The sequence below is a fragment of the Procambarus clarkii genome, chromosome 5 (assembly GCF_040958095.1).
Source record: "Procambarus clarkii isolate CNS0578487 chromosome 5, FALCON_Pclarkii_2.0, whole genome shotgun sequence".
NCBI lineage: Eukaryota > Metazoa > Arthropoda > Malacostraca > Decapoda > Cambaridae > Procambarus > Procambarus clarkii.
In genome coordinates, this window is record NC_091154.1 from 4,283,117 (window position 1) to 4,310,990 (window position 27,874).

A 27,874-nucleotide genomic window follows, 5' to 3' on the forward strand; every position below is an offset into this window, starting at 1 on the left:
TGACTGTTTTGTGTGCGTGTGTGTATGTATACTGAATATCTGCTGCTCCATCAGTTACACCTATCACTTGTGATTAGCCCAGTTCAGTTTGTGTTTCCCAAACTACACAGTCGCTCACCACTCTGAATATCTGTGACCCAGTCGTGTGTGTAGGTAAGGTCAAGTAGCGTAGCAAATCCTGCAAGAAGTGCTCTTACCATGGAAATCTCACGTAAACCAAGTGTTTACCTGAGTATACCTGAAAGCCACTAACACTAGTGGCCTCAACGAGGACAGGAAGCCGGCAGCTAGTCAAAGGTCTCCCCATTTGCCTTGATTTTTTCCAGCTGTATTTTAAAGGTTAACAGAGTTTTGGCATTTATGGCTTTGGTGGGTAGGCAGTTCCATAGGGAATAACCCTGTGGGTGAAAAAGAATCTCCTGTTCTCAGTCCAACATTGTGGCTTGTTGAGCTTGAAACCATTGCTCCTTGTTTGTGTTACAACTGATCTTTTTAAGAAATTTTCCAGGTCCACATCCTCCAAATTGCTCAGTATTTTTAAAACTTCAATGAGATCCGCCCTGTCATGCTTGGTTTGCAGTGTTGTTAGCCCTGTGGCCCTCAACTATTCCTGTTACGAGAGTTGACTTAGCTCTGGAATTATTTTTGTTGCTCGGTGTTGCACTTTCTCCAGAGCAGCTATGTCCTTCTGAAGATGAGGTCTCCATGCTTGGATACAATTGGGGCACACCAGAGATTTATACAATTGAATCACTCTACCTTCTTTTCCTTGAAGTCGAAGGTGCACTTGATTATTTCAAGGGTTTGGTTAGCTTTTTTGACTGCTGCCCGTACCTGCTGTGCAACTTTTATCGAGTGGTGGATTTTTTACTACAAAATTTGACTTTTCCTTATCAAAATTTTACACAATAAGATATGTCAGTACTTTCGTGCAGCTGGAGAGCAAAATCTTTAACAAACTGGAGACATGAAATCAGCTGAAATTCTGTCTTCTATAATATCACTACTGTACCTGTAATTTGCTTCAACACTGTTGTATCACTGACAGGGACACGTTTGATCTTATGTGCCGACTTTTCATCAAGAACTGTACTCGCTATATCCACAATAGCTAGAAGAATGACCTTTTCACTTTAGGTATATGACACTTTCTCTTTCCCTATACGACAAGCCACTAGACAGGACGTCAGTTGCATTTTATCATTAACAGTAGTTGATTTACTAAGAAATTTCACTGATAAATCTATGTGGCCAGAGTTCTTGTTTACAATGTGGCCAGAGTTCTTGTTTACAATGTGGCCAGAGTTCTTGTTTACAATGTGGCCAGAGTTCTTGTTTACAATGTGGCCAGAGTTCTTGTTTACAATGTGGCCAGAGTTCTTGTTTACAATGTGGCCAGAGTTCTTGTTTACAATGTGGCCAGAGTTCTTGTTTACAATGTGGCCAGAGTTCTTGTTTACAATGTGGCCAGAGTTCTTGTTTACAATGTGGCCAGAGTTCTTGTTTACAATGTGGCCAGAGTTCTTGTTTACAATGTGGCCAGAGTTCTTGTTTACAATGTGGCCAGAGTTCTTGTTTTTCCTTTTAGACATTTATTAAAGCCATACTTAAAAAAATTCAGCCCTACAGGCCCTTATACACAACATTTTCTTCTTGGCAGGGGAGGTTCAGAGGAGGATGCAGAAGCAGATGCCAAGTGAAATGCAACTAAGCTCGTTTTTGTTTCAAAGGCGTCGTGTGGAACATATTTATCATGCTGAACGTGTACGACTCATGTCTTGCCTACTACCTACTACCACTGGAACAACTTTTGCTTAAGCTGACTCAGAGATCAGTGGGAATGAGAGTGCACTGTATTGGCACAGGACACGTACGTCTGCTTCCTCCTCAAGGACAACAATGTGCCCAAAATGCGCTGAAGTATCAACCTCAAGCCGAGACAAGGGTAAACAAAAAATCTTCCAGGTCTGGAGAAAGGTCTCACCTAGCCGGTAATACAACCTCAGACTCCCTCAGAAGTGTAAAACCAAGCTCCCCCCCATTTAGCACAGAAAAGTGAGTCCGAGGACCCTGGGCCACACTCAGCCTAGAGCCTAGAACCACGCTCTGACTGAACCCAACCCGGTACCGAGCGCACCCTGAAACCAAAGCAACTCGACGCAGAGAGATCTTAAGATTTTTTAGATGATTTCGGGGCTTAGCGTCCCCGCAACCCGGTCCTCGACCAGGGCCTCCTTTTTGTTGCACATCCCCAGGAAGCAGCCTATAGCTGTCTAACTCGCAAGTACCTATTTACTGCTAGGTGAACAGGCTGAAAGAAATTCTGCCCATTTGTTTCCCCCTCCCCCAGAGATCGAATCCGGAACCTTAGAACTACGAATCCCGAGCGCTGTCCACTCAGCCATCAGGCCCCTTCAAGGGGTCCTCAAGAAGGCTTAAGCAAGGTCGCAGGCCACCTCAGACACCGATCATATGCACAAGGGTCAAAATGAAACCGCGCACAACTAACAACATATCTCCATACTATATATCCTGCTGTATGAGACAACTATTTTACAAGGATATATTTTGTGTACAAGGCAATTGGATTAGGTTCCTTCATAAATTTATTGAAAGTGATGTTCACGTGGTTTTTGGTAGAGGAACACATGGTATTAATCATGTTAACACGGCATCGGTCGGTGGTGGACCAAAAAGGGGCATCCTATTCGCCAAACGAAATGGGGTATGTAACCAAAGGTACAGTAGTTGAAAAAGTTCCTCGTCACAGTGAGGCAAAAATATGATTAGATATTGGCTTGTGAGCAGAGTCACTGGTGGACTTTGGCTCATTAAGCCTTGCTCAGAAATACCAAAAGATCCCCCCCCCCAAAAAAAATAATAATGGAAAAAATTTAAAACTAATATATAAATTAACACACAAATATACAATATACATGTGTATGTAATGTGTGTGTGTGTGTGTGTGTGTGTGTGTGTGTGTGTGTGTGTGTGTGTGTACTCACCTAATTGTGCTTGCGGGGGTTGAGCTTTGGCTCTTTGGTCCCGCCTCTCAACTGTCAATCAACTGGTGTACAGATTCCTGAGCCTATTGGGCTCTATCATATCTACATTTGAAACTGTGTATGGAGTCAGCCTCCACCACATCACTTCCTAGTGCATTCCATTTATTAACTACTCTGACACTGAAAAAATTCTTTCTAACGTCTCTGTGGCTCATCTGGGTACTAAGTTTCCACCTGTGTCCCCTTGTTCGTGTCCCACCCGTGCTGAAGAGTTTGTCTTTGTCCACCCTGTCAATTCCCCTGAGAATTTTGTAGGTGGTTATCATGTCTCCCCTTACTCTTCTGTTTTCCAGGGATGTGAGGTTCAGCTCCTTTAGCCTTTCCTCGTAGCTCAATCCTCTCAGTTCCGGGATGAGCCTGGTGGCATACCGCTGAATCTTCTCTAACTTTGTCTTGTGTTTAACTAGGTATGGACTCCAGGCTGGAGCTGCATACTCCAGGATTGGTCTTACATAAGTGGTATACAGGGTTCTGAAAGATTCCTTACACAAGTTTCTGAAGGCAGTTCTTATGTTGGCCAGTCTAGCATATGCCGCTGATGATATTCTTTTGATGTGGGCCTCTGGGGACAGGTTCGGTGTGATATCAACCCCCAGATCCTTCTCTCTATTTGATTCTTGCAGGATTTCCCCTCCCAGATGATACCTTGTGTTCAGCCTCCTGCTCCCTTCGCCTAATTTCATCACCTTACACTTTCCAGAGTTGAACTTCAGCAGCCATTTTCTAGACCATTCCTCCAGTTTATCCAGGTCATCCTGTAGTCTCTGTCTATCTTCATCCCTTCTTGATTCTTCTCATAATTTTTGCATCATCAGCAAACATCGAGAGGAATGAGTCTATACCCTCTGGAAGATCGTTCACATATATTAGAAACAGGATGGGTCCAAGTACTGAGCCCTGTGGGACTCCGCTGGTGACATCTCGCCACTCTGATGTCTTCCCCCTCACCGTTACTCGCTGTTTCCTGTTGCTTAAGTACTCCCTTATCCACTGGAGCACCTTCCCTTTTACTCCTGCCTGTTGCTCCAACTTTTTTAACAGCCTTTTATGGGGTACTGTGTCAAAGGCTTTTTGGCAATCCAGGAATGTGTGTGTGTGTGTGTGTGTGTGTGTGTGTGTGTGTGTGTGTGTGTGTGTGTGTGTGTGTGTGTGTGTGTGTGTGTGTGTGTGTGTGTATGTGTGTGTGTATGTATGTATGTATGTATGTATGTATGTATGTATGTATGTATGTATGTATGTATATGTATGTATGTATATGTATGTATGTATATGTATGTATGTATATGTATGTATGTATATGTATGTATGTATGTATATGTGTATATATGTATGTGTGCATGTGCACGTGTGTGTGTGTACAGCATGTACATGTGAATGTACATAAACACACATACAACAAACAACAGCAGCATAAACAATAGTTTGCATATGCAAATATCTTTCCTGTCGACTGATAGGACTCTTCCAGTGGAGAATTTCAAGATGAACCCCATTTGAATCAATCCTTCAAAATTAAACACCAAGATATATGGGTGCAAAGGCAATTCACTACGTGGAAGCCACAACAATCATGCAGTGAATGCGGTGAAGGACGTCTGCATTGAGTGGTATGGGGGCCGGGATGCAGGGGCCAAATTGGCCCGCACAGTTTTGGCCAGTCAGTCAGTCATGGGGAGGGAAGACACCAACAAAAAACCAGCGTTGAATGTAATGAAACGCCATTTTCTGGGCGAGTCCCGGAGGCTCCCCGGAGTTTACTAGGCTGATATGCTAATGTTAGACTTTGGCATCAGTCATGTGTATGGAGTTCTATGGGCCTACCGGGGACCACGAGCCAGAACCTGGCTCCTCTCTAAAGAGGCAAGGGAAGCAATGGCCTATAGAAACCCCCGTATGATTGGAAGCATTCTATGTCTGCCATCGACCGGGTCAGGCACCCAGAAAGATAAACGTCCCAAAACACGCCCCTATTTTGGTGAAAATTGCCACCAAAAGCCAAACTAGTGGATAGAACTCCCAAACAATAACGAGCAAACTAGTATGACGTCACCCATCTCGCGCCGCTGTCTGTGCAGCTCCCTCCTCTCCGGGGAGGGGAGGCGGAAGGGGGAGCCCCAGACCCACCGCACCGGTGATCCACACCCCAGTTCTAAGGCTGGATGTCAAAACATGCGAAAAAATGCCAACCGGAGGGAGGGAGGGATACTGGGGAGCCTCCGCGACTCACCCAGAAAATGGTATTTCATTACATTCAATGATGGTTTTCTGGGGGGAGCCCCTACGGCTCCCTGGAGCTAACTACCTACAGAGGAAATAATAGGGGACTTAACCGGGAGGCGGTTGCTGCTCACTCCTCAACCCGAAGTTGAGACAACTGGCTGCATACGCTGACCCAAAGCGACACAGGCCCGACTGGACCCAGGAATGCTAACAAGGTAACGAGCAGCTAGGACCCTGTTCGACCGCCAAAATCCCCGCACCCGAATGTCAGCCCAGGACATATTGTCAGAGAGCGGCAAGAGCCGCGAACTTGCAGACGTCATGGGTACGGGGATAGACCGCACGCTGGCTAGCCTTAATAACCCTGCGGACGACCTGGGAGATCCGCACCCTCGAACAGGGAAGAAGGGAAATCGAATCAACCCAAAGGGTGTCCACAGACCCAGAAGCCATGGCACGCAAATAATGGCGGAAAACCGCAACCTGACAAAACATGATGCACCCCCGGCTTAACCAACCAAGCATCAACAACTCAGGGACCCCTCTGGAAAGCAGCAGTCTCATTCTTTGCCAGAAAAGGAGAAGGCTGCAGACGAACAAACTGATCTCCTCGACCGAAGGAGCAGAAACTTCTGTGCCGGAGGAGAGCATGAAGCTCACCAACCCGACCACCAGAGGCCAATGCAAACAGGAAAAAGAGCCTTCGAAAAACAATCCGGAACCGAAGGGGCCAGAACAAAACGAGGAGAAGAAAGAAAAGGAGCAATCTGTCCAAAGACCAGGACGGCTCATGCGGCGCATGAGCAGGCCGGAGGTGAAACAACACCCAAGACAGCTTGCGAAATGGCGCAGATGTGACATCAATACCGAAAGCAAGCTAAAGCGGCTCCGCCAGCGCCGCACGATACGAGGCAACAGTGTTAGGCATAAGACGATGGTCCTGGAACAACCAAGAGAGAAAGGACAACACCACTCTAACAGAAAGCGAAGTACAACGACGAAGACGCAAGAAGAACCGGAAGGACTGCCAGGAAACTTCATACTGCCACCGAGACGAAGCCCGTAGGTGGGGCACTAATAAGGAAGCCACCTGATCACTATATAGATGATGATAAACTTGAGTAAAAAATACCATACGGGAACCATCCACGTGATGTACCGGTCCAATCTGCTGGAAGAGGCAGGGGCACACCACGGAAAAACCTCCGGGTTCGAACACCGAGCAAGCAGTGCCTGAAACCACGGCTGGGCCGACCACCAAAGTGCCAAGAGGACAACTCTCCCCTGATAAGTCTCTCTAAGCGAGTTAGGACCTGGAGCAACAGCTGAACCGAGGGAAAGAGGTACAGGAACCCTCGACGGCCTCGCAGTTGAGAAAGGGCGCCACATACAGAGGAAGACGCTGCGACCACACCGACGCGAAGAGGTCCACCTCGGGGCGTCCGAACGTCTGGCAAAGCCAACGGAAGGAGTCGGCGTTGACCGACCATTCCGTGAAAAGGTAAACGAGACAGGCCATCGGCCAAGACGTTGGACACTCCCCGCACGTAAACTGCCAGGAGAGCCAAACCCCGAGAACTCAGCAGACGAATCGCCCGAAGCGACCAGCACCAAAGAGCCAAAGACCACATAGAACCCCCCCCCCCCCGTTCAGACAATGAACCACCAGGGAGCAGTCTGAATAGAGCCGGATTGTCGACCCGTGGGTGACTCAAATCCTCCGAAGAGCAAACCACACCGCCGCGAACTCCCGCACAGTGCTGTGGGCTTGACGGAAGGACAAACCCCACCGCCCCTGGCCGGCCTGGTGAGCACTGGTCACAAAACCCCAGCCGAGAGACAACGCGTACGTGAACACACCGAGTGAGGGCTCGGGTAGGCGCCAAGGCACTGAACCCCGATAAACCCAAAGAGGAAGCCGGTGACGCAGCAACCGACACAAAGCCCCTGGAATCCGAACCCAGCGATCACGAGAAAGGCGGAAGGGACATCCCCGAAAGAACCAGGACAGTCGACGAAGCCAAGCCCGACCCGGCAGGTAGACTGTCATTGCAAAGTTCAGGCTCCTGCACAGACCCTCGAGCAACCACCGGGTGACCCGGGAGCTCCCCAGAAACAGGCAAAAGCAGGACCGCAGCACCATGAGAGACTCCGGAGGAAGAGACAAGGAAGCGGTCCGAGAGTCTTACACAAGGCCCAGCCAGGTCCGAACCTGGGAGGGAACCATATGGGACTTCCTCCAGTTCACCAAGAACCCGAATCCGGCAAGCTGAAAAAGAACCAGATCCCTGGCCAGCAGACAAGCGAACTAACTGGGAGCCCAAACCAGCCAGTTGTCGAGGTAGGCCAACATCCGAACACCTAACAGACGCAGACGGGCCAACACGACCCACGTAAGGTGTGTGAAAACGCGAGGTGCCAGGTTCAACCCGAACGGAAGACAACGAAAGTGGTAAGAACGAAGCCCCACAAAACCGAGCCAGTATCTGAACCCCGGATGAATCGGGATGTGCCAATAAGCGTCCCGGAGGTCCAGGGACACCATCCAAGTGTCCGGCTTCAACAGGAGCCGAATCTGGGACAGTGTGGTCATCCGAAAGGGTTCAGGAGGGGCAATGAACCCAGAGGTTCAGACGGGACAAATCCAGAATGAACCGCAGGTCCGCGCAGTCCCATTTCGGGACAGGAAACAGGCGGGAAACCCATCTGAGGGACGACGTCGTTTCGACCACTCCCAAGCGAACCCACTCCAAGACGACCTGATAGAGCACAGGGAAAGAAGCCTGCCCTGCCAGCCTCGAACCCCCCACAGGGGGAGGGGCCACCCAATGCCACTGGAGGCTGTGCGAAACGACCCAAAACGCCCACGTGTTTTGGACCAGGTGTGAGCAAACAGCGCAAGCCTCCCCACCATCGCCCCATCAATGGGGCGAACCGCGAAAGGGCCGGCACCCCTTACGAGACCCAGAACTTCGCGCAGAGCACCCTGCGCCCCTTACCAGTGCAAAAACTGCCTCATACAGAGGATAAGAGGTAAACGTTTACAGGTAAACGAGGGAGACAAAACACCCAAGTACCCAAAGGGCCGGCCGAAAAACTGAGCAGTTAAACAGATCCACAGAGGCAGACCCCGAGGAACTTGTGGAAAGTAACCCCAAGCTCCAAGGGCAGTACTTACAAGGCACCTAGGGAAGGGAACCCTAGGCGCATGCAGCCTCAGTACTGAGGAATAACTCTTGGCTCTCGCACCCCTGAAGTACAGCCGCCACACACAAGGCACAGCGCCACAAAAAGACTGGAGCCAGAGCACACAACCGAGCTAATAGCATCAGCCTCAAGAACTGAGGTGTGGATTGCCGGTGCAGTGGATCTGAGGCCCCCCCCTTCCCCCTCCCGGGGAGGGGGGAGCTGCGCAGACAGCGGCACAACGATGGGTGATGTCATACTAGTTTGCTCGTTTTTGTTTGGGGGAGTTCTATCCACTCGTTCAGCTTTTGGTTTCAATTTTCACCAAAATAGGGGTTTGTTTTGGGACGCTTACCTCTCTGGGTACCTAACCCGGTCGATGGCAGACACAGAATGCTTCCAATCATACGGGGGTTTCTATATGGCCCCCTCTCTAGAGGGGGCCCAGGTTCTGGCTTGTGGTCCCCGGTAGGACCATAGTACTCCATACACATGACTGATGCCAAAGTCTGACATTAGCATATCAGCCTGGTAAGCTCTGGGGAGCCGGTGGGGCTCTCCCCAGAAAAATGCAATGACTAATCTATCTTACTCTGCCATGACAAAAATCACAGTACATTACAGCAACCAATAGGTTGGTATAAAGTACATTGACCATTCACTGTACCTCTCTCTCTCTTTTTCTCTCCCATGACAGACTTAAAAAAAAAAATGCTACAGCTACCTTATCTGATTCTATTTCCAACTACATGGCATGAAACAATGAGCTTAGGCAAGACACTACACATTAACAGTCCATCCATCCCCACCCTGAGCGAGGCACAGAGCACATTAACATTCAGAACAGCAACAACTGCGTTCAGTAAACATTCCCGAGGCTCGGCAAGCTGTCACGTCCAGAGGGGGAAGTGGACGTCTAGGTTCTAACCATTGCCAAGTCAACCTCCTTAAATAAAAGCTTGCCTTGGTTTTTAAGAAGTCGTCGTGGCTTCCTTGTACGTCCTGACAAAGAGGGACAGGAAAGGGAACACATGTGAATGAGTTAATACATTTTATTTTTTAGAACATTAATTCTACACCAGAAATGTTAAAATTTTAATTAGTTAGAGGGCCATTATGTTAATTTGGGTCAAAGCAGGAGAATCACAAAATACAACTACATACCATACTTGAGCACATATCGGCTGCTTCACATATGTTTGACATGACTGATGTTGAGCATGTATTCACCGTGAATTATATTCTATCCCTTTCCCGTATCACTATCATCCTCCTCCTCATCCTTCTCCTGTCATTAACCCTACCTTTAATCCACCATTCTTCAGCCTCCATCCTAATTAAATTCTCTTTCTGTACCTTATCCTAAACACCTAAAGAAAAATGAGATCACAGTCAGGCAGACTCCACTTTAACCCTCAAACCGCTAGGGGCCCAAATGGAATTCACTCCCACAGGCCCAACAACAACAAAAAATCCAAGAAATTCTTTCGTCTTATAGAAGTGTTCATTTTTGTTCCCTGATCACGGAAAAAATAACAGAAAAATCGTAGGTGGCATATTTTAGCCGCAATAGGGTAGAGAAGTGTGGCAAAAAAGGGGCGTTGACAGAGCCTTCGCCAGACGAGGTCTACTCCGCCCGAGCTGTCAGACGGCAGTTGCCACAAATATATTATTACCTAATTATTTCAATGTCTCTGATTTTTTCTTAGTTCTTTTGAAGTAATATTATTCCATACAGTGAACTGTGGTATATTTATATAATAAAATGTGTGAACCATCGCTGTACTCAAAATTATGGTGTGCATATTAGTGATTCAATTATTATGTTCATAAAACAATAAACAAATAGTTTTGCTGTTGTTACACTATATACACAGGTTATATACAAGTATCTGCATGTTTTGTTCACCATAACGAACTACTAAGTTGGTCTTGTGAGTCAAAAAGCAACGAGGAGTGACTGCCACACACCTTCGAGCCACTCACTGCCACTCCCTCCCTCAACACCACCTCACTCGCCCTCAATCTCCTCCCACAATACTGTTTTTGCATTTATTCACTATACACAGACGTTATATATACGTATTTACATGTTTTGTTCACCATAACTGTACATCTAAGCTTGTATGGTGAGTAAAGGCACAAAGACGTAGCTACTCACACAGTCAGCTGATCGGCGGCCGCCCTCAAGGCCAGACGCACTAATATTTCTCCTCCAACAATATTGTTTGTGGTATTATTACGCTATATACACACATTATATACAAGTATCTACCTGTTTTATTCACCATACGTGTACAAATAAGCTGGTATAGTGCCCAAAGACCATAGTGGCCATCAGTAAACAACATGCCAAGTCGTGCAGACGACACTCCTCCCGCACCAAATTGGCGGCTCCCAACCTCCCACTCTTGCTGTTATCTCACACTATACACACATTATATATAAGTATCTACATTTGTGTTCACCATAGCGAACCACTAAGCTGGTATGGTGAGTGCAGTCAATAAATGGTGGCCACACACAGTCAGAAGACGACACCACAACCCTCCCTCCACAGCCTTACTCCTCCCTCCATGGAGTACAGCGCTAAATATCACCACAATCCTGCTATTATCAGAATCCTGGTCAGTTTTATCACAGTCAGGGGGCTTCAGTAATACTATCACTGTTAAATAATAGCAGTATCATATATATTATGGTATTTGTAGGCGATGCTGTGGTCACAAGCTGAACAGCGGTGCTGTGAGCTCGTGCTGCGTGCGCCAGCCTTGGTGGCTTGCCTCAATACTGATGCTCTAACACCCAAGAATGTTGGCCTGGATTTTTTTCTAGGTGGCATCTGGCAACTATCGGTCGTGGCTGTACTATAGCTGCCCCTATCCCAGGCAGGGCGTTTAAATTATAGCGCTAGACACGAAATCATATATATATGATGTGCGCGGTTTCGGTTTTGTCACTGATATCATATATATATGATTTGCGCGGTTTAAAGCTTAACGCATCCAGATGCTTCAGACCACTGGACGAATCCAACTAAACAGAATCCAAACATTGCATGGTGATGTTGTTAGATTATAAAGCCAATGATCATAATAACAATTACCACGCATACACTGCATAATGCTGGGGGACGAGATCCTGGGAACGGAATACTAGGTCATTACAATAAAGGGTCATTATAATTACTGTATAGCATAGTCCGTATGCTGTTGTGCTCCAGAAAACACAATTTATTGGCAAAGAACGATATATTTAAAAGCTCAATGGCTTACTGGAACAATAATATAGACGATAAACGTGATCTTATTAATACAATGGGGCCTCGACTTACGATGCTAATCTGTTCCCAGAGACAGGATCATAAGTCGAAATAACCCAAGTCAAAGTGATTTTTCCCATAAGAAATAAACGGAATTGAATTAATCCGTTCCCCACCCTCCAAAATAATAACATACAAATACATTTTATACTGAATACAATGTTTTTTTCTAACTATAATACAGTACCAAAGTGTCTCTTACCTTTATGGAGGGCTCTTGATGGTGTATGGAAGATGGTGATGAGGGGGGGGAGGAGAGTTGTCCCTGTTTGGAAGGGGAGTCCCCTTCCATTATCACATCAGGCAGTGATGTTTTCTTTAGGGTACTCTCTCCTACGTTTTGCCTGAATACCACTAGGACCTGGTTGTGGTTCAGTGCTTGTTTGTCTCACTACAAATTTGTCGAGACATTTGTTTTTCCCTTCATTATAACATTTGTCTGTAATGATGCATCAGTGTCATTGAATAGGTTAAGGCAACGGCCTACTGCAGCTTGATTTGGGCGAGTCGTTTCGGCAAAGGTTTGCAATTCTTCCCATGCTGCACACATTTTCTTAATTGTTGAGGAAGAGACATTCTGTACTCTTGTTTCTGCTCTATGGTCATCCTTACATGGGTTTTCATATGTTGAGCCTTACCACTGACTTTCCTGGGACTCATGGAGTGATATATAATAATTACTTTAATGTTCAAAATGCAAAAAATCACCACAAAAGCGGAATTTCTTATAGGCAGCGATCGTTACTAAGCGGGCAGCTGTAGTAAACTGAGGCAGGTCGGCCGCGTGACTGGAAACCACGCACTCGGTCGACCCGAACGTGTACCAACAAATATCGGAAGTCGACGACACCATTGGATGTCGAGTCGCATTTTTCGATGAAATTTACATCATAACTCGAAATTATCGTAAGTAGGGGCAATCGTATGTCGAGGTGCCACTGTATAATAATGCAAACTGTGGGAATGCTAAGAGCTAATGCATAAAAATAATACTTTCAAACACGTGCACATTAAATTATACTACTACTACTGTACTACTACTACTAATAATAATTAATAATTTTATTTATAATAAGTTCAGAACATCAGGGTATAGTATTTATACTTAGCAGGAACAATATTTTCATGTTTTATAAAGCCACTTAATTCATGGGTGTTGAATTCTGCCTCCAAGTTCAGCCCACTGGGTATGGAGGTTCGTGGCCACCCTAGAACTAGGGTAGAGACCTCCACTGGTTATACTGGTTGCTGGGCATCCAAGAGCTGAGGTAGAGTACACACACACACACACACACACCACTGGGTATACTGGTTGCTGGGCTTCCCCAGAGCTAGGGAAGTATACACACACGAAACATCGGCATCTCCTCATTTTCTGGTGGTGTGGTGTGTGTCTTCATATCTTAAGCCATCGTCTGCAAGTGTGCAAGTGTACACACACACACACAAGATGAGACTATAGCGTGTGTGTGTAATTACCTAAGTGTAATTACCTAAGTGTAGTTACAGGATGAGAGCTACGCTCGTGGTGTCCCGTCTTCCCAGCACTCTTTGTCATATAATGCTTTGAAACTACTGACGGTCTTGGCCTCCACCACCAAGTGAGAAGGTGGTGGAGGCCAAGACCGTCAGTAGTTTCAAAGCATTATATGACAAAGAGTGCTGGGAAGACGGGACACCACGAGCGTAGCTCTCATCCTGTAACTACACTTAGGTAATTACACTTAGGTAATTACACACACACGCTATAGTCTCATCTTGGAGACATTCATGTATCAACACGTCAAGTAGGCCACAAGAATGAAGGAAGGGGATGTTCCATCAATACTGGATCTAATATTCACCAGGAAAGAAGAGGTATTTGACATCCAGTACCTGCCTCCCTTGGGAAAGAGTGATCACGTTCTCTTGGACATTAAATACGCTTTGCAATATAATCTAGTAGAGAATGGGGACATTGAAACAGTTTTAAACTTGATTTCAAGAGAGGACGCTATGGGGAACTTAGAAATTTTTTTCCTGGGTATAATTGGACAGACTTGTTGCTAGGTAATGAAGTAAATGAGATGTATGCTATATTTTGCAAAATATACGATGAAGGCACACATACATTCATACCAAAACAGAGATGCAGACCTAGGAAACAGGATTGGTTCAACAGAAATTGCGAGAGGGCCAGAGATCAAAAGACACAAGCATGGAATCATTATAGGAAGAGGCCAAACCCCCAAACATACCAGCGATACAAAGATGCGAGAAACAACTACATGTCAGTAAGGAGAGAGGCAGAGAGGGACTTTGAGAACGGTATAGCAAACAAATGTAAATCAGATCCAGGCTTTTTCTATAAACTCATTAAAAGCAAACTACAGGTAAAGGATAATATTCAGAGGTTGAAAATGGGGGACAGATACACGGAAAATGAAAAGGAAATATGTAAAACATTAAACGAAAAGTTCCAAAGTGTTTATACAAAACGAGATCTTCAAGGAACCAGACACAATATGAATTCCAGAGAACAACATAGAGCACATAGAGGTGTCTAGAGACGAAGTGAAACAAATGCTCTTGGAGCTAAGAAAGAACAAAGCAGTTGGCCTAGATGGAGTTTCACCATGGGGTTCTGAGAGAACGTGCAGTTGAGCTCAACATACCACTTCGGCTGATTTTTCAGACCTCCCTGTGTACAGGAGTCGTAGCAGATGTGTGGAAACAGGCTAACATAGTTTCAATCTACAAAAGTGGCAGCAGGGAAGACCCCCTCAATTATAGACCTGTATCATTGACAAGTGTAATTGTCAAAATATTGGAAAAAATAGTAAAAACTAAATGGTAGAACACCTGGAGAGAAATGATATAATATCAGACAGACAGTATGGTTTTCGATCTGGAAGATCCTGTGTATCGAATTTACTCAGTTTCTATGATAGAGCCACAGAGATGTTACAGGAAAGAAATGGTTGGGTTGACTGCATCTATCTGAACCTAAAAAAAGGCTTTCGACAGAGTTCCACATAAGAGGTTGTTCTGGAAACTGGAAAATATTGGAGGAGTGACAGATAAGCTTCTAACATGGATGAAAAATTTTGACTGATAGAAAAATGAGGGCAGTAATCAGAGGCAATGTATCGGACTGGAGAAATGTCACAAGTGGAGTACCACAGGGTTCAGTTCTTGCACCAGTGATGTTTATTGTCTGCATAAATGATCTACCAGTTGGTATACAGAGTTATATTAACATGTTTGCTGATGATGCTAAGATAATAGAAAGGATAAGAACCTTAGATGATTGTCATGCCCTTCAAGATGACCTGGACAAAATAAGTATATGGAGCAGCACTTGACAAATGGAATTTAATGTGAATAAATGCCATGATATGGAATATGGAATAGGAGAACATAGACCCTGAGAAATCTTTAAAGAATTCTGATAAAGAAAGAGATCTAGGGGTGGTTCTAGATAGAAAACTATCACCTGAGGACCACATAAAGAACATTGTGCGAGGAGCCTATGCCACGCTTTCTAACTTCAGAATTACTTTTAAATACATGGATGGCGATATACTAAAGAAATTGTTCATGACTTTTGTTAGGCCAAAGCTAGAATATGCAGCAGTTGTGTGGTGCCCATATCTTAAGAAGCACATCAATAAACTGGAAAAGGTGCAAAGACATGCTACTAAGTGGCTCCCAGAACTGAAGGGCAAGAGCTATGAGCAGAGGTTAGAGGCATTAAATATGCCAAAACTAGAAGACAGAAGAAAAAGAGGGGATATGATCACTACATACAAAATAGTAACTGGAATTGATAAAATCGATAGGAAAGATTTCCTGAGACCTGAAACTTCAAGAACAAGAGGATCAAAGATTTAAACTAACTAAACGAAGATGCCGAAGAAATATGAAGAAAATTCACTTTCGCAAACAGAGTGGTAGACGGTTGGAACAAGTTAATTAAGTGAGAAGGTGGTGGAGGCCAAGACCGTCAGTAACTTCAAAGCGTTATATGACAAAGAGTACTGGGTTGATACCTGGTTGATGGGATTCTGGGAGTTCTTCTACTCCCCAAGCCCGGCCCGAGGCCAGGCTTGACTTGAAGAGTTTGGTCCACTAGGCTGTTGCTTGGAGCGGCCCGCAGGTCCACATGCCCACCACAGCCCGGTTGGTCCGGCAATCCTTGGAGGAAACACTATAGTTTCCTCTTGAAGATGTCCACTGTTGTTCCGGCAATATTTCTTATGCTCGCTGGGAGGATGTTGAACAACCGTGGCCCTCTGATGTTTATACAGTGTTCTCTGATTGTGCCTATGGCACCTCTGCTCTTCTCTGGTTCAATTCTGCATTTTCTTCCATATCGTTCACTCCAGTACGTTGTTATTTTAATGTGTAGATTTGGGACCTGGCCCTCCAGTGCTTTCCATGTGTATATTATTTGGGTAGAAGGGACACCACGAGCGTAGCTCTCATCCTGTAACTACACTTGGGTAACACACCACTGGGTATACTGCCCAGTGGGCACCCCACAGCTGGAGAATAATAGGTTATACCTACCACTGGGTAAACTGCCCAGTGGGCACCCCACAGCTGGGGAACGATAAGTTAGACCTACCACTGGGTAAACTGCCCAGTGGGCTCCCCACAGCTGGGGAACGATAAGTTAGACCTACCACTGGGTAAACTGCCCAGTGGGCTCCCCACAGCTGGGGAACGATAAGTTAGACCTACCACTGGGTATACTGCCCAGTGGGCACCCCACAGCTGGGGAACGATAAGTTAGACCTACCACTGGGTAAACCGCCCAGTGGGCTCCCCACAGCTGGGGAACGATAAGTTAGACCTACCACTGGGTAAACCGCCCAGTGGGCACCCCACAGCTGGGGAACGATAAGTTAGACCTACCACTGGGTAAACTGCCCAGTGGGCACCCCACAGCTGGGGAACGATAAGTTAGACCTACCACTGGGTAAACTGCCCAGTGGGCACCCCACAGCTGGGGAACGATAAGTTAGACCTACCACTGGGTAAACTGCCCAGTGGGCACCCCACAGCTGGGGAACGATAAGTTAGACCTACCACTGGGTAAACTGCCCAGTGGGCACCCCACAGCTGGGGAACGATAAGTTAGACCTACCACTGGGTAAACTGCCCAGTGGGCACCCCACAGCTGGGGAACGATAAGTTAGACCTACCACTGGGTAAACCGCCCAGTGAGCACCCCACAGCTGGGGAACGATAAGTTAGACCTACCACTGGGTAAACCGCCCAGTGGGCACCCCACAGCTGGGGAACGATAAGTTAGACCTACCACTGGGTAAACTGCCCAGTGGGCACCCCACAGCTGGGGAACGATAAGTTAGACCTACCACTGGGTAAACTGCCCAGTGGGCACCCCACAGCTGGGGAACGATAAGTTAGACCTACCACTGGGTAAACTGCCCAGTGGGCACCCCACAGCTGGGGAACGATAAGTTAGACCTACCACTGGGTAAACTGCCCAGTGGGCACCCCACAGCTGGGGAACGATAAGTTAGACCTACCACTGGGTAAACCGCCCAGTGGGCACCCCACAGCTGGGGAACGATAAGTTAGACCTACCACTGGGTAAACCGCCCAGTGGGCACCCCACAGCTGGGGAACGATAAGTTAGACCTACCACTGGGTAAACCGCCCAGTGGGCACCCCACAGCTGGGGAACGATAAGTTAGACCTACCACTGGGTATACTGGATGGTGAAGAGCATGATAATAACATCAGTTCAAGGCAAAAACACAAATTTGGGTAAGAATGATATGGGGGCATAACAAAACATATCCAGAGTGCCACATTAATCTAACTGCACGAAGCTGCTATGTAGTGCTGGCCAATGTTAGCTTAGCATCCAACTATCTGGAATCCGACATTATAAACAAATTTATTCTTAATATTCTTCTGACCAAACGTAAGCTTCTCGCACTTGCTATTACTCACAGCTCTCCTTCCCGCCAGCTGACTCCTTTTATCTGCCCCCTCCCTCTCCTTCCACCATTGCTGCCCTCTCCTTCCACCGTTGCTGCCCTCTCCTTCCACCACCTGCCTGCCCTCTCCCTCTGTGCACCTGCTCTCCTCTCCCATCAGTGCACCCCACCCTCTCCTTTCCCACCTGCCCACTCTCTCCCTCGTCTCATACTCTACCTTCCACAGCTTCACTCCAGCACTTGCATCACTGTGAACCTTACGTAACACTCTCGTAACACATTAACTTTTCTGCCCTGGAGCACTACGTCTCTTAATCTAATCGTTTCATAAGGCCTTGCGTTTAAAATGGACAACTAGAAAATATTCGTTTGTCAGTCATTTAAATTAGTGTATTATTAACAAGCTTCAAATCCCATACAACTAATAACACGCAAATAGCTCTTAGTAATAATATAAAAATAATAATTAAGCCACCGCATGGCCAATTTCAGAGTGTAAATTTGAATATTAATATTTTATGCATTACAGCATTTTATAAAATGCTGAGCCACAGTCATGGCCCAGGCTGAATTATTTTCAACCAAATTCCCGAACAGATTAAATATGACAGAAATCGAAAGGAGGACCTTTGACAAGCCGCCAGCTTCCTGTCCATGTCGAGGACAACTACAGATATGGTGGCACCTCAGGTAAATTCTGATAAACTTCAGTTAAATTCTGATAAAATTCAGGTAAACTAGGGTAAAATTCACGTAAATTTAGGTAAATCAGGGGAAAATTCACATAAATTCTGGTAAAATTCTAGAAAATTCAGATAAAATTCAGGTAAATTCACATAAATTCCAGTAAATGAACTATATATATATACCCTATATATTGTACAGCTCATTATTCAAATACTAAACCGCACCCAGAGCTTCTAAACCGCACCCAGAGTTTCTAAACTACACCCAGAGCTTCTAAACCACACCCAGAGCTTCTAAACCGCACCCAGAGCTTCTAAACCGCACCCAGAGTTTCTAAACTACACCCAGAGCTTCTAAACCACACCCAGAGCTTCTAAACCGCACCCAGAGCTTCTAAACCGCACCCAGAGTTTCTAAACTACACCCAGAGCTTCTAAACCGCACCCAGAGCTTCTAAACCACACCCAGAACTTCTAAACCACACCCAGAGCTTCTAAACCACACCCAGAGCTTCTAAACCACACCCAGAGCTTCTAAACCGCACCCAGAGCTTCTAAACCGCACCCAGAGTTTCTAAACTACACCCAGAGCTTCTAAACCACACCCAGAGCTTCTAAACCACACCCAGAGCTTCTAAACCGCACCCAGAGCTTCTAAACCACACCCAGAACTTCTAAACCACACCCAGAGCTTCTAAACCACACCCAGAGCTTCTAAACCACACCCAGAGCTTCTAAACCGCACCCAGAGCTTCTAAACCACACCCAGAGCTTCTAAACCGCACCCAGAGCTTCTAAACCACACCCAGAGCTTCTAAACCGCACCCAGAGCTTCTAAACCGCACCCAGAGCTTCTAAACCGCACCCAGAGCTTCTAAACCGCACCCAGAGCTTCTAAACCGCACCCAGAGCTTCTAAACTGCACCCAGAGCTTCTAATTCACACCCAGAGCTTCTAAACCGCACCCAGAGCTTCTAAACCGCACCCAGAGCTTCTAAACCGCACCCAGAGCTTTTAAACCACCCCCGGAACTTCTAATTCACACCCAGAAGTACTGCAGTATAGTTTTGTGGATTTGGAACACAATATAAAAGTCCATTAGCTTTTGAATTGAGAAGTCTAATGCAAGTTTAGGGAAGTCAAATACAGTACAAGCCTTGGCAAGTCTAATACCAGCCTAGGGAAAGCTATACAAGCCTGTGGAAGTCTAGTACAAGCCTGAGGAAGACTAATACATAGAATAATACAAGCCTATGTAAGCCTGATAAGTCTAAGGCACAATCCATGGAAGCCTAATACAAGTCTGTGGAAGCCTAATGCAAAATCTAAGGAAACCTTATACAAGTCTAAGTTTAATCAAAGTAATAATATAATTAACAGCAATATGCAACACGAGCCAGTTAGAATTATTAACCACCTTCGAAACTCAAATGCCAATGATTTTCAACCTTCTTTAAATATTATATTCGTCATTTAAGCTTTAATGCTATTAGTAATCAAAGATTAAATGGCAATTATTATTATTATTATTATTATTAAATCAATATATGCTAGTAGCCCTCAAACCAAATCAAAGCAATTAAGTTCATGCTAAGCTGAGGAATTATATAAAACGAGTCGTTAAAATGAAGACGTAAACAACGCATGATTCCTCACCTCAAACACACCGAGGCAGCGCCCCAACATGCCACACACGCCCGCCTCTTCCCGTACCTCCCTGATGGCGGCCATGTCGGGAAGTTCATTGGGCTCCACCCCGCCCCCCGGCACGATCCACAGCTCAGAGTCACGACGGGAAGACACCAACAAAACCTGGTTTGAGAACTGCCAATTAGCACGTAACAAACCAACAAATGGTAACCAAATACCCAATGAAATCACAGAACATGAATTACATATGCAGCAGTAAAAGTAACATTTACATACATACATATACATATATATACATACATACATACATACATTACATACATATAAACAAAAATGACTTCCAGTAGTAAAACCGATTGAGTTTGATTACAGCAGAGCACAACAGAAAAGTTTCAGCGAATGGGATCATGTTTTTACAGATAAAATTTGAAGACTTTCTGGCCTAGATCGTCAAATATTCTGATAAAGAGACGGCTTCTCTTAGATCCCAGCTTAACATAGTTTACAGAAATGCACTCTTTGTTTTAACAAACAAATTGTGTTTGAGTGTTTTTGATAATAATAAATACTGCGAAGGTCTTTTATCTAAGATAGGCAGCTTGTTCAACAAATCTCATGAACATGATGAATTAACAATTAAATATTGAAGCTGAGTGAAAAACTTAAACCTGTGCCCCTGAACTCCTCAGGCGCACATACACTATCATTCTTGTGATTTCACTGTGCACTGATACCTGGTTGATGGGGTTCTGGGAGTTCTACTCCCCAAGCCCGGCCCAAGGCCAGGCTCGACTTGTGAGAGTTTGGTCCACCAGGCTGTTGCTTGGAGCAGCCTGCAGGGCCACATACCCACCACAGCCCGGCTGATCCGGAACTTCTCTTAGAAAACAGTCCAGTTTTCTCTTGAAGATGTCCACGATTGTTCCAGCAATATTTCTTATAGTCGCTGGGAGGACGTTGAACAACCGCGGACCTCTGATGTTTATACAGTGCTCTGGTGATCGTCACTTCCTACACCCGAAATGTAGGTGGGTATATTGTTAAACGTTGATCGTGGTACCGGACGGTGTCGTTCCAAATTCCATGTAGTACGTCCAGTAGTACTTCTGGCCGAGATGCTCTTACGCTCACTGTGGTCCAGTCAGCGGTGTGCGTGTGCCTGCGGAGTTCAGGAATGCAAATTCGATCCAGTTATATAAACTTGAGATTTAGTTGTATGTAATTTGCTTTGCTTCGTCTGGGAAGTTTTACTTGGGTTTGAGGTTGATGACACCCGACCCAACACATCTGAAAACGAAGACCCAAGAATATTTTGGACCTGGACCAAATGGAATATTTCGGATCAAGTTGTGTAATCTCCGATCCCCCAAGCTCCCCTTGCCTCTATGAGCTCACCAAATTCTAGTTCTGGTATTCAGTAGGCCTAAGCAGTCTGGGCCACAATTCATCAAGAACTAATGAGTCAACTTACAAGACCCATAAATCTTCTCTCAACCACGGCATACCTGGAGCATACCTGGAGAGGGTTTCGGGAGTAGTTCCACACCCCCCAATCACACAGAATGGCGTAGTAAACTAAACGGCGGTTTAGTTTACATTTGTTAAACAGTTTATGAGCTCTGAAGCACTACTTTTTTTTATATAAATAATAACCTTAGGTTGTGAAGTTTGAAACGTAAACTGTTTAATAAACACAGACTATGCTGCCATGGCTGAGAAAACATGTACAGGGGACAGATTCACGAAACAGATACGCAACCACTTACAAACCTGTCCATCTTTTCTCAATCTTTGGCGGCTTTGTTTACTATTATTAACCACCGTGCTGCGCCGAGTTTATTGTGAAATTTCCCCTGTGCGTATGAAATAGTGTTCCCAAAAATGTATTTTTTCTTCGTAAAATGAGAAATTCCCTTCCCTGAACATGTCTATGTAAAAATAAATACCAAATTCCACTTTCTTACTTTGGCTGTGGGGACGTGGACAAGGTGCGCTGTGATGTCATCAGGGGCTGGTCGCCTGTGCATGACTCGGCCAGACACGGTCGCGCGGGCCATTCAAGCACCGGGTGTTGCCACAAATATATTTTCAGTTATTTGTTCTATGTATTTCCAATGCGGTTTTATTTGTTTTTTTTTATTGTATATAATGCATATTTGTGTCCTTTACAATATGTATACAGTAGAACGTTCATAATGTTCCATGGAACTGTGATACATGTGTCAGTAATGTGTCCACAATAAATGTTTATTGTCGCAATATTACCTGTTAAAAATTCACTAAAATTACAATAAGTACAGTTTCACACACTATTTACACAGTAACACACTGTATTACACACTCAGTACTTCGGAAGTGAGTAATAATCAATGAAGTAGTCCATGGTGCACAGCGTGACTACGCTCTCAGTGCACCAGGTACAGATAAATTTTAGCTTCCTGTTTCTTCGTTCTGTGTGCTTGAAAATAACCCACTCACATACACCCTTGGCTTTAGTACTTGTAGGTTGTATGTAGCCAAGCTTGTAAAGCATAAGGTAGCTTGAAAAGATTATAGGAAAAGATAAATTTGTAAGGTAGTCTTGAAAAGATCGCTTTGTATGGTCCCACACAAGAAGAGATTCAGCTTGCCTCAAAGAGTGTCCGTCAGTCAGGAAGAGATTCAGGTATTCTTGAAAATACTATCTATGGAAAACACCATCATGGAATCCACTAACACTGTTCATCTATGCTACTTGTATCAGATGCATCATCACTGAACGCAAAAAACGATTCATCTATGTATCATCTAAATAAATTGTAGATAGCATAGGATTGCAAGGGTGACGCTCAGAGCTACAACTGGATACACTCACTGTATCGTCCTCATAGGTGCTGTATCACTTGCATCCGACCTTTGTGTTAGGTCTTTATTGACCCTAGCTTCACCAATATTATGACCCTTATGTTCTTCAAACAATAAGGTTTGGATTTCACCGACAGAGCGTTATCTTTGAACACCATGTCAGACAGATGTTTGGGAGCAAGAGGAGCGTGTGCCACCCATGGTTGCTCACTCAGTACTAACCCAGCCAGCAGCCCTATGGCCTTCTGGGAATTTTTTCCAAGATGGCTGCCTCTCACTGGAGGTCCTAAGAGTCCATTTCGTACACAATTAACCTCGCATGTACAGTATTTAGAATGGGTACGGAAAAATCAAAAAGAGTTTTCTTGGTTGGCGCAGTTTCCCGCCAAGAGTACTTGGTTGGCGCAGTTAAGTGGTTAAACAGCTAATGAGCTCCGAAGCACCAGGAGGCTGTTTATAACAATAACAGTTGATTGGGAAGTTTGCATGCTTGTAAACTTTTTAATAAATGTAACCAAAACCATCAAAGATTGAGGAAAGATGTACAGGTGCGTAAGTGCTTGCATAACTCCTTCGTGTAGCTGGCCCCTGGCAGGTGCATAAGTGCTTGCGTAACTGATTTGTGAATCTGGTCCCTGGTTTCTTAAGTGACCATGTAAATGCCTGATGAATGCTGGCCTTGGTAGTTTTCTGGTACCAGAGCCACTGAGGGAGCTACTGAGGCTGCCCACAAATGGCCACTCCATTAACAAACGTTCAATATTTGATTTCAATTCAAACACAAATCAATTTCCTACATGATAGAAACACTTGTAATGCACAGAAGAAGTCACTATAACAAGTGACGATGTTTCCGTTCGTCCTGGATGCCTTATGTATTAAGGGCCAATGGGCTCAACATGCCTCTGTTGACCTAGCGGCAAATAGACACCCAGTGTTACGAATTGGCTACTACTTCATTGCAAGTTGAGTAAGTGTTAATTCAAAGTTCATTTAATCTTAGACAAGTATTTTACGCCACGGAACTGAAAGGATAAAATCGTAGCGGACAAGTCGGAAGGTATTTTGGTGGTCGGCGAGTGGTGTCGGGACCTCAAAGCAATGTTCAAGACACTGTAGTGAGAAATTGACCACCAATCAGCACCACCGACCCACGTGACCGAAGCGAGGTCAGCCTGGGCCACCATTGAAATTGAAATTGAAATAAGTTTATTGAGGTAAAATACACACAAAGGGATGAGGTAGCTCAAGCTATTCTCACCCCATTCAGTACAACGTGTTAATATATACATAGACACACATCTCAAACAATAAACATATTACCAAACATTCTGAGAGGTAAACATATACATTTCCTCCTTCACAAGTAGTATGGTATCAGACGTACACACAAATACTTTTATGACCTAGGTATACTGTATAGACAATTTGCAAGACACCTGCAGATAATTCAACAAAATATTACAATCTTGGTGCAAAATTCTTATATCTCTCAAGAATATCATCAACCTTTCCGTTGTGACACATCCAGGCTATTTGTTCAGGAACAGTCCTTATCTCAGTGTTTCTATATACATTAATCAACGGACAATCAAGAATATAATGGGCAAGGGTGTGAGACCTTAACATACCACATAGTTTACACTTCGTGTCATTACCATGAACATCTATCCCATATTCCCAGTAATATTTGTACCCAAGCCTGAGCCGCATGTACACAGAGTCACTCCAAGCATTTCTCCTTTTACCATAAGTGAAAAGGGTGTTTTGACTCACATACATGTAGTGTTGCATGGTTTGACTTCTCTCATACATTATCTCTCTCCTCTCCACTCCCACCTGTGCCTGAATATTTCTGATTTTGCTTCTTATTTGTCTCATTGTGAATTCACATTCAATGTCAACTTGTGGTTTTGATGTGGCACGTTTGGCCAAGTCATCCCCCACCTCGTTGAGCACTATTCCAACATGAGATGGAATCCACATGAATTTCACACTATGACCTTTCAGCTGTATCTCAGTTATTCTTCTCTTACAGTCCTCCACTATAGACATGAAGACTGGGTTTCGACTGTTTAAGGACTCCAGTGCTCCTCGGCTATCGACAAATACAAAAACATTTTTGTCGTCATGACGTACTTCCTCCAAACACGCCAGAATGGCCTGCAGTTCAGCTTGTGTGGATGATATATAATTACTAAGTCGGAGTTCAATTATCCTGTCCACAGTCCCAAACTCTGTATAATCCCTTATTAGGACACCACACCCTGCCCTGCCCCGGCCACCAAGGCAGGAGCAGTCTCGTCCCACCTGTCAGTCTCTCGTCCCACCTGCCAGAATCTTATTTCTACTTCTTGGGGAATTTTGGCCTACATCCCAGGCAGTATAGTTCCCCTGCTTGAATCATCTATTTAAAACATGTTTAATATATTTTGCTTGAAACATATACAACATAAATAAATAGATAACAAAACCCATACATGAATAAAATGAAAGTGATTTTTTTTTAATTACTGTTCACTTAATTACAGTGTTATTGGCTCTCCATAACACGTTTTGTCAACTGTTGTGTTAGAAGACATTGGTGTCTCCCTATTGACCACAGACATCATCCATTTGTCCCTGACGTCCTTTAAGTTGCAAAACTACTGTGAATTACCGTGGTCTGTATATAACCTGAGATTTTGGCAAGCAAGACAGTTAACTTCGAACTGTGCGATTATGTATTCAGTACCAAAGACGAACCAGTTTAGGTGATAAACGTTGTAAATTTATTCTTTCAGAGCACATACAAAGATACAGGTAGTAGTGAGGTACATGTATAATAGCGACATACTTTGTACATTAAGGGAATTGGTTGTGCAGGTGTACATACGTTAAGTACATTGGTGATGATTTTTGCACATTTAAATATATATTACATTCCCAAAAGCCTAAAAAGTGAAAATGCTTTATACACTCTGAGGTAAACGTTGTAAGAGCATGTGTCAGGCGTTGCTTCTAATACAATTATCAGAACCCACACAAGGACAGAAGTGAGCCGCACATGACAAGCCTGGCTCATCGTTTACAACGCTCCGATATGTTCCACAGGCTGGTCCAGAGGTTACTCTGACCAGTAAGCTTTTAGAGCGGGGGAGGGAATTATCAGGGGAAAGCACCAAGCCATTACAACTATACCTGTATAGCACTTAGAAAGGGTCAGGATAAGGATCTGGGATGGGATATTGGAAAAGGAATGGTGTCCAACTACTTGTCGGGGATTGAATGCTGACGTGCAAGAAGCGAGACCGTCGCTCTACCGTCCAGCCCAAGTGGTTCGACTACTGACGAACAGTTGGGGGTGGTCTCCAGGACGAACGATCTCAACACCGGGAGTTGGGCAACTGTTGATGGGCTGCATCAGGTGTCAGTAGTGCGACCTTGTGACAGGGTGTGGGGAAAGGGGGAGGGTCCTGATCCAAGCCTAAACTTTATACACAGGTTTCCTGTCCTTGATAGCACAAATTATGGGAATATACCTTATGACCCTTGTGATAAGGGTCCAGGATAGACTAAAAAAAAAAAATTTACTTTCCATTTTATTCCATGTATGGGTTTTGTTATTTATCTATTTATTTTAAATATTTTTCACTTATTACATAAAAGTCAAACAGTAAGTAATAGTTCTAGTAACAAGGGAAGTATCAAAGCGTGTCATTTTAATGGTTTAGTATCATTTCCTGACACTAATGAAGTCCAGAAAGCAGCCTCTTCCTGGACCTCATGCCAACCAACCGAAAAATGCTGCTACTTCGTGTCATCTGTTCTACACATGTTCTCCTGCAGTTAACACCTGCACTTTGTATACAAAATTCTTTTGTAGACTGAATGCTTTGTTATGTATTTCTTTTTCAAGAAAATTTACATATGTAGGTGACGAGTCACAATAACGTGGCTAAAGTATGTTGACCAGACCACACACTAGAAGGTGAAGGGATGACGACGTTTCGATCCGCCCTGGACCATTCTCAAGTCAATTGACTTGAGAATGGTCCAGGACGGACCGAAACAACGTCGTCCCTTCACCTTCTAGTGTGTGGTCTGGTCAACAAAATTTACATATTTTTTGGGGGGTGGCCTGCAGGAATAGACCAAATGTCCAATGCTGATTACATATTCAATTGCAATTGGGGCTGAACTGATTGAATTGGAGGTTGTTGAATATATATCAGATTTGAAGATATGATGTGTGTGTTTATGATATATATGCTTGCTCTTGCGGGCGATGAGTCACAATAACGTAGCTGAAGAATGTTGACCAGACCACACACTACGAAACGTCGTCGTCCCTTCACCTTCTAGTGTGTAATTACCTAAGTGTAATTACCCAAGTCTAGTTACAGGATGAGAGCTACGCTCGTGGTGTCCCGTCTCCCCAGCACTCTTTGTCATATAACGCTTTGAAATTACTGATGGTTTTGGCCTCCACCACCGTGTAATTACCTAAGTGTAGTTACAGGATGAGAGCTACGCTCGTGGTATCCCGTCTTCCCAGCACTCTTTGTCATATAACGCTTTGAAACTACCTGACGGTCTTGGCCTCCACCACCTTCTCACTTAACTTGCTCCAACCGTCTACCACTCTATTTGCGAAGGTGAATTTTCTTATATTTCTTCGGCATCTGTGTTTAGCTAGTTTAAATCTATGACCTCTTGTTCTTGAAGTTCCAGGTCTCGGGAAATCTTCCCTGTCTATTTTATCAATTCCTGTTACTATTTTGTACGTAGTGATCATATCACCTCTTTTTCTTCTGTCTTCTAGTTTTGGCATATTTAATGCTTCTAACCTCTCCTCGTAGCTCTTGTCCTTCATTTCTGGGAGCCACTTAGTAGCATGTCTTTGCACCTTTTCCAGTTTGTTGATGTGCTTCTTAAGATATGGGCACCACACAACAGCTGCATATT

At 44.7% G+C, this 27,874-nt stretch overlaps 1 protein-coding gene across 1 annotated transcript in view; it reads right to left on the reverse strand.

The window, feature by feature from the left end:
- The window catches only part of LOC123765391 (diphosphoinositol polyphosphate phosphohydrolase 1), a 45,037-nt gene that overhangs the window by 11,038 nt on the left and 6,125 nt on the right, over positions 1 to 27,874 (reverse strand). The window contains exon 2 of the mRNA XM_045753940.2: positions 20,090 to 20,245. Coding sequence (XP_045609896.1) covers positions 20,090 to 20,245 — 156 coding nt within the window. The remainder of the gene's footprint in view (positions 1 to 20,089; positions 20,246 to 27,874) is intronic.